The 16,036-nt window shown below is 32.5% G+C and overlaps 1 protein-coding gene across 2 annotated transcripts; it reads right to left on the reverse strand.

The window, feature by feature from the left end:
- Positions 1 to 277: 277 nt before the first annotated feature.
- On the reverse strand, positions 278 to 9,100 carry LOC145321512 (uncharacterized). Of its 2 annotated transcripts, none has more exons than XM_080162922.1 (8): positions 9,047 to 9,100; positions 7,766 to 7,824; positions 6,541 to 6,601; positions 6,132 to 6,190; positions 5,813 to 5,870; positions 5,338 to 5,388; positions 5,154 to 5,230; positions 278 to 4,805 (listed from the first exon to the last, which is right to left on the reverse strand). In XM_080162922.1, the coding sequence occupies exon 8, from the start codon at positions 3,106 to 3,108 to the stop codon at positions 667 to 669; it is 2,442 nt and encodes an 813-aa protein (XP_080019048.1). In that variant the 5' UTR covers positions 3,109 to 4,805; positions 5,154 to 5,230; positions 5,338 to 5,388; positions 5,813 to 5,870; positions 6,132 to 6,190; positions 6,541 to 6,601; positions 7,766 to 7,824; positions 9,047 to 9,100; the 3' UTR covers positions 278 to 666. Both variants share the same exon structure in this region, with proteins under 2 accessions (XP_080019048.1, XP_080019049.1).
- Positions 9,101 to 16,036: the final 6,936 nt, after the last annotated feature.

Genomic DNA, 16,036 nt, shown 5'->3' on the forward strand with positions numbered 1-16,036 from the left:
GTTTGTCCTACCATTTCAGTGCTTCGCTTTTATGGATGTTGTCATCCTTGTTTTTAAATTACTCAACTCTTGAAGCCCAGTTCACAAAAGACTATTAATTAAGCTAGATAAATTTTCGGTTGGCTCAAAACATTCCAAAGGCTGTGAACAAAACTGATGATAAAGAAAATAATTGACAGATTATTTATTCCTTAAATGTAAAACAACAAAATAAATCATAGAGTAGTGGAAGTAATAAATAAAAAACAAAAACATTGAAAACTTTTATTTTTCTCTGTTCATTAATAATACATACATATTATATAATACATTATCATTGAATTAATTACAGTATGTACAGTATAGATTAAGAAAATACTAAACTTTTTGCGTTGTTCTACTTCTTTAGATGTATGTTCTTTCTCAGTCAATAGGTTTGTATTCTCTACATGTATGTATTCATGTAGGTTATCATCCTCTATTAGATTTAGAGCTTCTTTAGATGTAGGTTCTTTCTCAGTCAATAGGTTTGTATTCTCTATAGGTATGTATTCATGTAGGTTATCATCCTCTATTAGATTTAGACAACAAATTAAAACAATAATATAATAATGGTCGTAACAGGTTTTAAAGATCTTGATGGAGCTTGGGAAGATTTTGTTTGTATCTAATCGAAGAGACCGAATCCTATGTCATCATCTTCTTCCTCCTCTTCCTCAACCTTCTTCTCCTCCTTGGCAGCGGCGGCAGGAGCATCAGCAGCGGCAGATTTAGAGCTTCTTTAGATGTATGTTCTTTCTCAGTCAATAGGTTTGTATTCTCTATAGGTATGTATTCATGTAGGTTATCATCCTCTATTAGATTTAGAGCTTCTTTAGATGTATGTTCTTTCTTAGTCATTAGGTTTGTATTCTCTATAGGTATGTATTCATGTAGATCATTATCCACAATTAGGTTTAGAGCTCCTTTATGCCTGAATTTTTCTAAATTGCCATCATGAACAACTATGGCAAACTTTGGTTGATGTAACATTATTGAATCTCTACAAAATGCATCATATTTATTTCTTATCCTCTTACTCTCCTCAACAATGTTGAATGTCTGTTCTCCCCAAGCTGCAAATTCATGTTTATGATCAATATTTTCATCAGCAAATACAATGATATTCTTGAATTCACTGAGTCGTTCTAAATCTGGTACATAAAACATATTGACATAATTGATATGTCTTGGCTTGTTTACTAAGTTTTCTTCCTCTTTGGCAAAATACGAGTAGCTCCATGATACATGAGCATAATTTAAAGAAATGTTTCTCTTTACATCTTCATATAATTCTCTATTTTCTAATTTGATTTTGAGAACTTCCTCATCAAATCCAAGATAGCTCCAATAACTCTCATTGATAATATCTTTAGAAATTCTTGAGTATGTTATTATTGCAATGCTCTCATCCTGGTCTAACAATTTGTATTTATCTAGTATTGCCATAGTTAAGACACTTATATTATGTTTATCTTTATTATGATAGTGATAACACCCTGGAGCTTTTCCTTCAGGATAAATAAATTCATGTAGATTTTTATCTTCAATTGCTCCAGAACTATTTAGTTTATTGTTATCTTTCTTAAAAATAATAATTGCATGGGACATTGTTCTAAGGATTATATTCCTCATGTGTCGATTCATGGTAATGTAAAGTACGATAATGATAATATTTCTTGCTTGAGCACCCTGAAATTCATTTATATTTGTTACCAATATTCCTTCAGGTTTTTCCATGTATTCTTCAAAATTTCTGACAACTGATGTAATTGAGGAAAAATGTTTGTGTAACAATTGAAATTCTAAATCACTAGTACTTAAATCTTCTGATAATATAACAACACCCTCTTTAGGTTTATTAAAGAAATATTTTCTTACAGCAGCAACAGCTAATAAATGAGGATCAATTTCATAAATATTTCTGTAGTAAAAATTATGGTTACCCATGACATTATTATCTGGAGAACAAGACATTTGTTGAGCAGAATCCGCTTCTAAAGCTTTAGCTAGATTAAGAATGTTTTGGCTATTTCTCATATTTTTGGTGAGATTAACATGTACAGCATTATGATTCATTTTCTTAGTTTCTAACAACTTTGCATTCTTATTTTTATAATATGCTCTCCGTTTTAAATCTCCTTTTACTATTTTTAAGTTAACACAAATTGTCTCTATAGAGTCAGGAAAAACAATTTCTCCAATTATCATTTCATCAATGAATAAATGATCACAGTGATTATCTCTTAAAAATCTGTGTATTGCTGTGTTTGTTTCAAAGGTAGTATTTTGTAATATTTTTATTTCACTAATCCCTAAATCTTCAACAGTAATTACTTTAATATTAGGATAAGATTTAAAATCTACTACAGCTATATTGTTCATGACAGAAGATTCGACTCTTTCAAAATATTCATCAATATTATGTGTAAGTGCTGTTAGATCAATATAAAATAATTTTTGTTTACTATTAGCTTTAGCACATTTTTTAGCTCTTTCCTTTAGTACATATGTTTTACCAGTACCATAGTCACCATCTATGATAAGAAATTTAGCTGGTGAGTGTACTGCTTGCAGTTGTTCATTGTTGAGCATGTAAACAGGAACATCATTCTCTCCTGATATTCCTTCTGCTTTTCCTGTTAATGCTTCCTCAGTTTCTCTGCTAACTGTCAATGGATCTGATATCAATTGATTTAATCTACTTGACTCTTTAATAGAAATATGATATATTAGTTCAGATACAAGTTCTTCATATTCTGTCTGATCATGATTAAAAGACGTAAAAAGCTTGTGTTCTATTATCTGCTTTAACCAAGTTTTTGCTTCATTAGCATCTTGTAGAATAAATTGCTGACAGTTGACACAGGGCTTTGTGGTATCTTCATCGATAGTCAAATGTGGAACACATGCAGCCCTGACAAACATCCAATCTTTGGAAAGCATACCTCCAAATAATTTCTGCATGAAAGAAAAGTGCTGTTTTGTTTGCCCTGAAGCATTTTCCAGTAGTTTGAGTTTATCTCCTTGATCTTTAGGTCCAAGTTTAACCTCTATATTGATAATAGCATTATGCTTAGGAATTATCATGATGGTGTCCCATTCAGTTTTGTTTTCTTGGATACAAATGTTAAAAAACTGATATTTATAAAAGTTTTCAAGTTTATCCTCAGGAATATCATACAGGACTTTTTTGATATTGTCAGTTTGAAAAGTTTGGCTTTTTCTTTTAGGACTTGTACTAGTAGAACACTGATCTGTATTTGTGTGTTCTGTTGTTCTATTCTGTATATCAAACTGTTGGTTCTCAATAACTTTTTTCTTGGGATTTGAATCATATTTGAAACCATGATTTTTCAATACCTAACATTCACAATGCTAATATTTCATGTCTTGAGAAATTGGCAAAATCAAGAAATGACAGAAGATTAATAAAGAAAGGAATATCTCAAGAAAAAATTATGCTAAATTAACAAAGTTTTTGCCAAAGAGAATTCAGAAGAAATGAGTGCTTTCCTTCATTGTTCCTATTGAGCACATCCACTCCCTTATCTTAAATGAATTGAATATAATGGAAAAAGTAGTTTTGTGGTATCCTCCCCCTACTTTCCCTGGCTGTAGAGTTGCTTCGCTCCTAGTTAGGCCCGTCCAAGTAAATCCCCTGTATAGAGGGGCGAAGCCATGTAAATCCCCTCCCAATGATAAGTTCATGTTAATTGTGGCAATTTATTCTGATTTCTTAACTGTAATGATTGATCTACTGCTCTGTTCCCTCCATCCCTGCCAGGGCTGAAGGGAACTAGGGCTAACCTATATTGGTATGCCTATTTTAATCTATGCATTTGATATAACTATCCCATTAGCCATGTAATTATTGTTGTTGTATGATATAATCAGTAATTTCTGATCCTTTGGACAATAAACACCATACTTGGTAAACTGCAATTTATTGCTGGTGAAAGATAGAGGCTACTACAGTTTCTTGTCCTTGTATAAAACACATATACCTATTTTGCTCTACCCTGCATGGCAACCCATTACTGAATAAACCCTTCCCCTATTATCTTCCAATGGATGATTGTCTAAAAGTATAAGTTTAAAAAAAGCTAAACTTTAATTAGGGCTAAGATGTAAGCTAATGAAATATAACATTCCTTTTTAAACAGCCAGTTCTGTGGGCTTTGAAATTTTGACTGATTTTCCCTCCACTTCTTATGTTCCTCAATACATGACTTAAGTTCTTTATCTGAATAATCTTTAATGTCTAGGATCTCCATCACTCTTTTCTCATGCTCATTAATTTCTGCATATTTATCCTTTTTTCTCATTTCTTTCCCCTTATTAACTAATTGCTGAATGCAATCACCTGATTGAAAACTGTTGAATATAAATGCTTCTAAGTTTGATTCTCTTGCTTCATTGACAAGCTCATGATGTAAACGTTCTTCAAGATGTTTATCCAAAATCTGAGCATCTCGGTTTTCCCTTCCCTTGTTTCCTAACACAGTTGGTTTCTTTGGTGTTACAAAATGATTTGGAATAGCTATAATCTTACACTCTGGATCAAAATAATATTCAGCTACTTTCTGTTTTATCTCTTCAATCTTTTCTTTAGCTAAAATTCTTTGATTTTCTCCTGCAGGTCCATGAAAGTTTATACTCATTTTACCAAAATCTTCAGCTAAATTTGATAATTGAGAATCTTGTGTTGATAAAGGGAAAACTCCAAACTGAAATCCACAAGTACACACGGTAGAAGGAATTGTAGACTCCATCTCAACTTCATTCTAAATATTTTCTGTGTTAATCTTTAACATTAAGGTAACTTTCCAAACTTTAATTTCTCACGGGGAGGGGAAGTGGGGAGAATTTCAAGAATTTATAAGTTTCTGAAGTGGTTTTTGGCTTTTGCAAGAAAGCTGCAGAAAAATGGCCACAGATTTTCACTAAATTTGAATGTTTCTGAATGGGGTTGCTAAATAATTGATACTTATACTTCATGATATCTACAAAAATTTTTGGAATATTATAGTAGTCTTTCATTTTTTGTATTTTTTTTAAAGTCACAAAATATCTTTGTATAAATAAAGACTAATAAAAGAAATTTCATCACCATAAAAATACAGAATACATGCCTTTTTAGAATCATTAACAGGACCTGCACAACCTGTGTTCTCATCCATTTCAGTTCCACTGCCTAATTCCTCCATTTCTAAATAATTATTTTAAGATTATATGAAAAAAAAAGCATTTAAAAGTGAAAGAGAAATAGATATTATCATTTATAGAAAAGTTTTGCTATTTATAGCTTTTTTTTACCTCTTACTTATACAGATAAGTCCAAGGCCATCGAGTAAAGCTTCTCTGTACCTAAACAATAAATATGTCTATTAAAAAATATAGCTAGCTCTAACCACTGTATAGTTGTTTCTTGTTTGTTTGTTTGTTACTTTAAGTCAGGTTGGGTTAGGTTATATTGGGCTCTTGGTAAACTTGCACAAATAAAATTTAATTTTTACTTAGAAACATACTTTATTATTGTATATAATAAATTTTTAGAAAATTTAAGAAGAACAGAGGATAATCCCAAGGCCAAGTTATTCTAAGGAGCAAAGCTTCTTCATAACTCTATAAAAGTATGTGCATTAAATAATTACACTCTTTTTATATAATCTTCTTTATTTTTGTTTGATCCAATAAAAAATTTTAAAATCATTAAAACAGCTAATTAGAGAAAAGGACAGACATAACCTGATTAAATTTTAAAGATTAAAATGAATAATTTTCTGATTACCTCACAACATAAGATAACACCAAGGACACAGTTTTCTTAAGAACAAAGCTACTCTAAACTAAAAATAGATAGGTACATTAATTATTACACTATATGTATATAATCTTCTTTATTTTAGTGTGAGCCATAGTTTTATTACTTTTCCTCTATCATTGCTTGTCAGTTTTAAAATTCTTATAACAGCTATTTAGTGGAAATTTCAAGTTTTTGTTTTAAAAAAATATACTTTTTGGGAGGTTGAATTTATAGGAAAGAACAGACATAACTTAATTATAGAATAGCTGCACTACTTATAATAATGAATAATTCTACTCCTTACCTAAGCACAAAAGATAACACCAAGGCCAAGTTATTCTTATGAGCAAATCTTCTCTACAACTATTAATAGATAAATCAATCAATATTTCTTTATTATATTACTAATGAAAGCTTAAATATCAGTAAATTATCTTTAATTCAAAATAGGAAAATGTCTGTCCGTCTGTTTGTCTGTCCAAAGCTTAAGATGACGGTAACCGCTGAACTGATTAGATTATAGCTATTTGTCTTGGTTTGGTTTTAAGCTATTTTTTTGGTTACTAGAACACCCCCAACCCCTCCCCCCAACAAAAAAATACCAACCCAGTTTTTTGTGGCAAAAAATAGAGAAAGAGCTATTTGTAGGATGGGACAGACATAACCTGGTTAACGAGTAGCTTTGCTATTTATGAAAATATTTTAACACTTACCTAACTACGGATGATAAGACCAAGGCCACAGTTATTCCAGAGGAGCAAAGCTTTTCTGCAACTAAAATAAATATATGCAAAAGAAGCTTTTCTATAATTAGGATTGGTCCGTCCGTCCGTATGTCAGGGACTGTTAGCTCTTTTCGTTAATTTAAACAGGTTAGAATTATCCTATCAATTCCAAACATTGACTGTATAAGTTAGGTACGATTTAGAAGGCGTAACAACTCCATAATGGTTACACGAATGTCATTATATCTATTTTAAACATGTTCATTTTTATGTGATGAAATCACCCGATTAATCTGATTTTTTAATACTGATTCCGGTATTATCCTCTTAGAAATTTTATTTTCAATACTGAAAATTTGAGTACCCCCCCCCCCCCCCCCCGACAGCGAACTATGAACTCTGGCCGCAGTGCTCGGCTCCCTAGCCTGCCTAGAAGCAACCTAACCTAACCTAAAATAGTTGTTCGTCGGTAGTCGGGGGGGGGGGGGGGGGGGCAAGGGGGGGGGGTACAACATTGAAAAAAAAGAAAAACAATTTTCTAAGAGGATAACGCCCTGATTCCTAGGACAACAAAGTATAATGTTATAAGCGAAGCACTCTATAATAAAGTCCTAAAAGTGTAAGTATGTCCTTAAATATTATCCTGTATTTCATCGGTTTTTCAACAATCTAGTTTCGACTATAATATATTTAGGCTTTTATGTTCATGTTCTGATTATTCACTTCTGACACTCTAATGTGCATTTGTCCTAGCGCTTCATAGCTTCGATTTTATGGGTGTTTTCATCCTTGTTTAATACAAGTTTTTATTGTCAGTGTTGAATTGTAATAAGAAGAAGATAAATAAATATATATAGTGTCTGCGCAAACATTGAGAAAAAGATATTTGGAAAAACAGACAGATTTAACTTAGATATAGAGTAGCTGCGCTAGTTATAAAAATAGGTAGTTTTGTTACAGATAACTTTGGGACCAAGTTATGCCATAGAAGCGAATCTTCTCTTTAATTATCAAAAGTAACGTGTTTATTACTTACACTTTATATATATCTCCCCCCCCGCTCCTTTCTTCAAGTTTCCCTTGATTAGATGGTATACATATACATAAATATAGAGAAGCAGTTCTAATATCAAGATAAAGGTATTAGGATTAACGTACAGACATAGTTAACGAGTAGCTGCGCTACTTATGAAATGAATAATTCTATTCTTACCTAACAACAAAAGGTAAAACAGGCCAAAGTTATTCCTTGAGAGCAAAGCTTCACTATAACTTAACAAAAGCTATATATACACTTTAAGAATAAACAAGCGGCTTCGCCCCATGAGGTAATTGAAAAAAAAAATAAATAAAAAATTGGAGTGGCCCCGACTATTTTCGATTTTAAAAAATTGAGCGGGATTTTTTTGTTTTTTTTTGTGGGGGTTGGGGATGTCCCCCCCCCCCCCCAAGAAAATAGCCTGAAACCACCACAGGACCAATAGGTATATTCCCTGAAGAATAGAATTTGATCGGTCCAGTGGTTACCAAGATCTTAATGGACAGACGGACAGCCGGACAGACAGACATCAAGCTACTTTATATTATACAATAGCGGCTTCGCCCCTAGCATCTAGGGGCTTTGCCCCAAGAGGTTTGATCATTATCAAACAAATTTTTCGTATTTTAGATTTAAAAGAAAAATTTTAAAAAAAAATTTTTTGGGGGGTGAATTTTTTTTTTTTGGGGGGTGAATTTTTTTTTTGGGGGGTAGTTGACCCCACTATTTTAATTTTAGTTTTAAATTTTGTTTTTTTTGGGGGGGGGGATATTTCTAATTTTTGGGGGGGTTGAGGGTGTCCCACCCCCAAGAAAATAGCTTAAAACCACCACAGGACCAGTAGGTATAATCACTGAAGAGTAGAGCCCAATCGGTTGAGTGGTTACTGAGATCTTAAGCTTCAGACGGACAGACAGACAGACAGACGGACAGACAGATGGAAAGACATCAAGCTACTTTGTATTATAGATAGATTATAGATAGAATTAAAGTAATCTAACTCTGCTCTATACATATTTTCCTTATGATGTAGCCTTATAATAAAGTAATAGGATGCTTATATGTCGGTTTGTACCCAAGATCTTGCTAATCGCTTAACCTATATGGTTCTCCTTTACATAAGGGTCATAACTATTTTGAAGGAGGGTGTGCAACCACCCTCCCAAGAGAAATCACCAAAATTTAAAAAAAAATTTAACGCCAACTAGAGGATATTTTTGGTAAACAGCTAAAACTAAAAAAGCATAACTAACATAAATAAACATAAATAAACTGCTGATTTTAGCTAAGATTAAATAGAAAATATTGTACGTGCCCCTAGAGGCCGCTAGGGGCTTAGCCGTCAGTATGTTGTATATAGAATACAAGAAAATTATGTAGAAAATAAATCTGACAGACATACTCTAGTTATAAAGTAGTTGTGCTATTAAACAAATATGAAATTATACTCCTTACCTAATTATTAAAGATAACCACCAAGCTTGACAGCAAAGCTTCTCTATAACTAAAATAATAAATACAACCATTAATAACAAAATTTTTATATAATTAGGGTTGTTCGTCCGTCCGTAACTGTTAGCTTTTTTGTTAGAATTATCCTATCAATTTCAAACTTTGCATGATGATTCCTGTAACAATTAGCAACAATGTAGAAAGCGTAGCAACTCTTTAATAATTACCGTATGTCCAAAAAACATGCTGATTTTTTATGTACATAGTAGCTGCGCCAATATTGAAGCTTTGATTAATTACTTAATGTTTAAAGATGTTTTCATCCCATATTTTCCCATTCTTAAGACAATTACTCTTAACCCTAATTTTGATAGTCCCCTTCCTTTTACTTTTTACACAAACTTTAAAGCAAAACAAGGATGACATAAAAGCGAAGCACTGAAACAGTAGGACAAACGGACATTAACACTTGTATAGTGTCAGAACTGAATAATCATAATATAAATGTATAAGAGTCGAAGCAAAATAAATAGTAAATTTGTTGAAAAACTGCTTGATACAGAATAATGTTTATAGACATACTTACATTTTTAGGACTTGATTATAGAGTTGCTTTGCTTGTAATATTGAACTTTGTTGTCTCAGAAATTAGTATACTAAAAATCCGATAAATTGGATAATTAGATCACATAAAACTCTGTTGTTAAAAAAGTAAAATATCAACATGTTTAAAATGGACGTATGGACCTTCTGGTAATGATTATAGAGTTGCTACGCTTTCGTACCTAACTACTACAGGAATCACCATGCAATTCTGGTAATAATTATATAGTTGCTACGCTTTCTAAATCGTACCTAACTACTACAGGAATCACCATGGAAAGTCGATAGGACAATTCTAACGTGCCTAAATTTACGAAAAAAGCTATCCGTTACGGACGGACGGATGGACGTGCAGACTGGCCAATCCTAATTATAGAAAAGCTTCGCTTTTAAAAAGCATAATAGTCGGGACTTTTACATAAAGTGGATGAAATAAAGTCAAATCTACTCATCAAAAGCTAAACGTTCATGTTAACAAATCTCTGAGAAAAAAGTAAAGAGAAAAAAAGCAATTAAGAGATATGGACAGACATACATTGTTTAAAGGGAAACAAAGAGAGAGAAAGAGAGAGAGACAGAGAGAGACAGAGAGAGACAGAGAGAGAGAAAGAGAGAGAGAGAGAGAGAGAGAGAGAGAGAGAGAGAGAGAGAGAGAGAGAGTGAGAGAGAGAGAGAGAGAGAGAGAGAGAGAGAGAGAGAGAGAAAGAGAGAAGAAAAGGAGAGAGATAGAGAGAATAAAAAACAGAAAGGAAAAAAGAAAGAAAGAAAACTGTGTAAACACAATACACGTTTTTTTCAGTATTGACTAGAACCGGTTTTAATCCAGAGTATATGAATACTTTGATAGTTATCTATAATACTAAGTAGAACGATGTCTGTCTGTCTGTTTGTCCGTGTGTCTGTTTGTCTGATATGTTTGTCTGATATGTTTGTCTGATCGGGTTCTCCTTTACAGGGTAACTTCTCATAGGTCCCGGGAAGGTTTATAACTATTTTCTTGGGGGGTGGGACACCCCCAACCCCTCTTAAAAAATGAAAAATCCCCCCCCCAAAAAAATTTCTTTTTAAAACTAAAATTAAAATAGTGGGTTCGACTCCCCCCCCCCCCAAAGAAATTTTATAAAATTTTTCTTTTAAATCTAAAATACGAAACATTGCAGGTTTGATCAAACCTCTTGGGGCAGAGCTCCTAGAGTCTAGGGGCGACGCCGCTTGTTTATCATATTGTACTATAGACAGCTTTCTGTGGATAGTAAAAACTAAAATTTATAAACCCTGGCCTTCGGTGCTAACCAAACTGCTATTTATTTGAGAACACAGTAATAGTGTCTGACTGATTATGACGTAACAAAAAAAAATTAGCCAATGAGAGGCCACTATCAATTTTACCATTGGTCAATAACGGCCTCTCATTGGCTAATTTTTTTTTGTTACGTCATAATCAATCAGACACTAATACTGTGTTCTTTATTTCATAATTTTTCATTTTAATATTTATACAAAATTGTCTGTAATACGAAATCTTACATGATTTTTCAGTATTAATCATAACCATTTGCAATCCAGTAATATTTTTTTGAAGCTATACTGGAAAAATATTTAAGATTTACATGGAAATATAAGGAATCCTGCAAGAAATACACCGCTCTAATAGCTGAAAGACTTGCCACAAGTAGAACCCATACCCTATATTTGAAGCCTTAAGCTTCAAAAACTAAAAAGTTTTAGGCATTTCAAAATTGTCATTTAACTAAAATAAAGATTTATTTACCTTATGACGTTTGTGTAATAACTATAAACAACTGTAATAATAAAGTAAAAACGTGTTCATTTTATATGGCGAGGAAGAGATAAGACAAAGCAGTTGAAAAACCGTTTATCTTTGTTTTTTGAATATTCGATATATATTAGAATATGACGTGGATAATTTATAACAAACTTTTGTTTAAAGGATATATTATTACTTGGATGTTGCACCAGATTTTTATAAACCCTGAAACTCTGATAATTGGATGAGCGAACTGACCAATGAATTGGGTTTATATTAGCAATTGACGACTAATTTACCCCTGTCAATATGTCCATGTATAACCTATATCCATTTCTTTTGTTATCCTACTATATAAAGTAGTAAGCTTTTTTTGTTTGTACCGAAAGATCTTGCTAATCGCTGAACCGATCAGGTTCTCCTTTACAGGGTAGCTTCACATAGGTCCCGGGAAGGTTTATAACTATTTTCTTGGGGGGTGGGACACCCCCAACCTCCCAAAAAATGAAGAAAAAAAAACAAAACAAAAAAGTTTTTCTTCAAATTTTTCTTTTAAATCTAAAATACGAAAAATTAGGTTGATCAAACCTCCCTGGGCAAAGCCCCTAGAGGCTAGGGGCGAAGCCGCTAGTTGTGTATATATATTGACCAACAAAAGTTTTTAAACAAATTTCAGAATCAAACTTTATACAGAAGCCTAAAAAATTACTTTGCCCCCATTGAAATGAAGCATTACATTATGGACCAGGGAGGGAGGGAACATTGGGCTGTTTTTATATAATAACATTTTATTATTTGTTGGATTAACAACCTTGGGGACTTTTGATTGATTTGAGTTGAGTGTCCTAACGTTTCAACTACTGATTATAATCTACAAAAGGGGTAATTTTGCTTTTCATCAGTGGGGATTTAAATTAATTTATTGGCCATTGTCTTATCCTTTTAGAAGCCTGATAATGGACAGACATTTGGTTTAGTTTTGATAAATCAATGTAAGTGTGTGTGTGTGTGTGTGTGTAATGTACTGGTCTGTAAAGTTGTGTATATGAGATTGTGAGGGTGTACTGGTATAGTTCATATATATGTTTATGTGTGTGTGTACTGGTCTGTAAAGTTTTGTATATGAAATTGTGTTCATGCATAGGTTTGTTCAGGAATATGAGTATTTGTGGAATTTTATGTGTGTGTGAGTACCAGTCTGGATAGATGTGTGGGGAAACATGGATCTAAACAATGGACAATAAAATGATGTACATCCCCAATGCTGATACATAAATTAACCCCTTCTGTAGATTAAGATTAGTTGTTGAAACGTTTGAACACTCAACTTGATGAACGAACCAATCAAAAATCACAGAAGTCCCAAAAGTTGTTAACCAGACGAATAAGAAAATGTTATTATAAAACTTTGGGGACTTGTGAAATAATTAAGCAAAATTATAAGTGAACTTGTTGAAAAACTGCTTAAATGCAAGATAATGTTTAAGGACATGCTTACATGTTTATTACTTGATTATAGAGATGCTTCGCTTATATCATTGTACTTTGTTGTCCTAGAAATCAGTATTTAAAAAATCAGATCAATCGGATTATTTTATGATATAAAAATAATTTGTTGTTAAAAATCAACATGTTTAAAATGGACGTACGAACATTCTTGTTACGATTATAGAGTTGCTATGCTTTCTCAATCGTACCTTGTTTTTAAAAAGACGCAATTAGAAATTCCAAAACAAAAACTAGGTTAATAAAAAGATAACAAAGATTCATTTTCTTTCATTAGCAAAGTTACTCTTTATCTCACTTTGTCCTTCTATCTGTTTTTGTCTGAGTTGTATGGAGGAATTTTACTACCCGCAACCGTGGCTCAACACGTAGCGCATCCGCCTGTCGTCGGGAAGGTTTGAATCTCGGTCCGACACTGCGACATAACTAAAGACGTTAAAAATGGTTCCTACAGCTGCCATGTCAGGTGCACGACATAAATAGTTAGAGTAGGGTGAGATGCCTTGGCCCAAAACAGGCGCAACTCACTACCATGCACAGTTAGGACTTCTCAGACAAAGGTCGTGCAATCAAAGGGTTGGTTGTCTGATGGGCAAATGGACGCTTTAAACCGCAATGTTAGGGCTTAGGGCTAACAACCCTATCCCATATCCATAAAAAAAATTGTTACAGAAACACTGACAAATTGTCAGCGGCCTATGCTCCCCATGTGGAGTTAAAATGGCTTGCTACTGTTATTTAAGAAACTAGCAGCTACGCCTCTAGACATCTCTAGGGACATTTGAGGTAAAGGGGTGGGGGGGTTTTAAGTCGCCTCCCTTTCCAAATAAGTTTTAAAAGAAGAAGTAAAGAAGAAAATTTGGGAGGGGTCCTTGCCAGGACCTTTGAGAAGCTACATTGTAAAGAAGAAATTCATTAGTTCAGCGATTTCAGTTTTTAATATTTTAACAACAAATTTTTATATAATCTAATCATCCGATTGATCTGATTTTTGGTATATTGATTCCTGGGACAACAAAGTATAATGTAATAAGCGAAGCAACTCTATAATCAAGTCCTAAAAATGTAAGTATTTCCTTAAACATTATCCTGAATCAAGCTGTTTTTCAACAAATTTAATTACAATTTTGCTTTGACTCTTATACATTTATATTATGATTATTCAGTTCTGACACTATACAAGTGTTAATGTCCGTTTGTCCTACCGTTTCAGTGCTTCGCTTTTATGGATGTTGTCATCCTTGTTAATATGTTAATAATGTGATTTTAGCCTGCAAAAGGCGTGCTATCCGCAAAGGAGGTCTTTGCCGCACTGTGGCCTGCCAGAGGCGAGTCTGGTAGCAGCATAGCAAAAGAAAACATATTTAGAATAGAAGCGATTCACAATTATAAAGAAACAAAATATGGTTTAAAATTATGTTTCACTTTCATTTATAAAAACAACGTTTATTCAATAAAACTTATCTTACGAAACTCTGTCTGTTAGTAAGAATAGGTTTCTTTAAACAGTTCTATTACAGTCTTCTCTGTCTTTTTTTCTGGCCATAACTTAGCAAATAATTTTATATTTAAGGGAGGAGCGGGGTTGAAGAATTAAGATTTATTAATATCTAAGATACACCATACTTATTTTTCATTTCATTATAACCTTTGTATGTAGGTTTTGAATGCAAAACACACAAAACTATGTTTTGATATGCTTCTATGCAATAAATTTAATTTATCCCCTTCTAAAAGCGAAGCTTTCAAATAATTAGGATTGATCCGTCTTTTCGCTAATCAAGACATGATAGAATTGTCCTATCTATTTAAAATTTGCATGATGATTCTTATACAAAATTAGCTACGAATTAGGTAGCGAAGCAACTCTATGTTACCAGAAAGTCCGTCCGTCAATTTAAAACATGTTGTTTTTAATATTTTTTTTGACAGCAACTTTGCATATGATATAATAATCCTATTAATCTGATTTTTGTAATAATGATTCCTATGACTATGAGGTACAATAAACTAAGCAAGTCATCTCTAAGATTAAAGCATAAAAATAAAAATGCGTCCTTTTACTGTATCCTGTATTTAAGCAACTTTGGAACAACTTTATGTACAATTTTTTATAGATATTTATAGATAAATTAAAGATCTATTTGTTAAGTTTCAACATTATACAAGAGTTATTATTTGTTTGTCCTTCTGATTTCAAAGCTTCGCTTTTATGTATGTTGACATTCTTGTTTTAACATTAAATGTCCTTCAAAGCCTATTTTAATGTAGAATTTATCTTTTCTTATCTTTGTATTTTGTAACTTAGCATTTAAAAAACAAATATTATGCCACGTTTTTTTGCCGGATCCATAATTGTTATCAATGTTTTTAAAAAACATTTCAAAACAAAAATCAATGCTACGTGTCTAAAATCTGAACTTTATTGTGCTCACTTTATTTTTATTAAATAATATTAATTTCTTATAAAACGTATTTAGAAATGCCAAGGAATAATGTATAGTGTACATAAAGATAACAAAAATCATTAGTACGTGTCTAAAGCATGAATTGATATATTATTACATGGATATTGCAACAGATTTTCATGTACTTTGATAAAGCAATAACAGTACGTTCGAGAATATTAGTTTTGAAAAATATAAGCGGTAAAATCTGCTTCAAAAACCGCTATTGATGTTTTATACTTGATTATGCTCCATATTGAATGGAATGTTGACAAGAAGTGTCAGCCTTCTCTCTTTTACAGGAGCCAAGAAAATTAGTTTTGAAAAATATAAGCGGCTAAAAAGCTTTTTCAAAGCAGTCTGACCTCTATTAATGTTTTATACTTGATTAGGCTCCATATTGATGTGAATGTTGACAAGAAGTTTCTATCTTTTATAGTAGCTGAGCCATTTCCCCCCATAGCGTTACGGAAAGACTGACTGACTGACGGACAAAGTGAATCATAGAGTAACTTCGCTACTAATAAAGGGAGATGGAATTTCATGGAAACATTGCTTAGATCTTTTAAAAAGTGCACCACTTCTATAATTTAGAGTTTGTCCGTCTGGAATGGTTAGCTTTTTTTGTTAATTTAGACACATAAGGAAAAAGGATAAGAGGATGAATAC

Source organism: Acartia tonsa, chromosome 6 (genome assembly GCF_053477335.1).
Source record: "Acartia tonsa isolate MP-2025a chromosome 6, ASM5347733v1, whole genome shotgun sequence".
Lineage (NCBI taxonomy): Eukaryota > Metazoa > Arthropoda > Copepoda > Calanoida > Acartiidae > Acartia > Acartia tonsa.

Coding starts and splice junctions, on each gene's coding strand:
- LOC145321512 (XM_080162922.1), bottom strand. CDS start 3,108: ATGATAATTCCTAAGCATAATGCTATTATCAATATAGAGGTTAAACTT.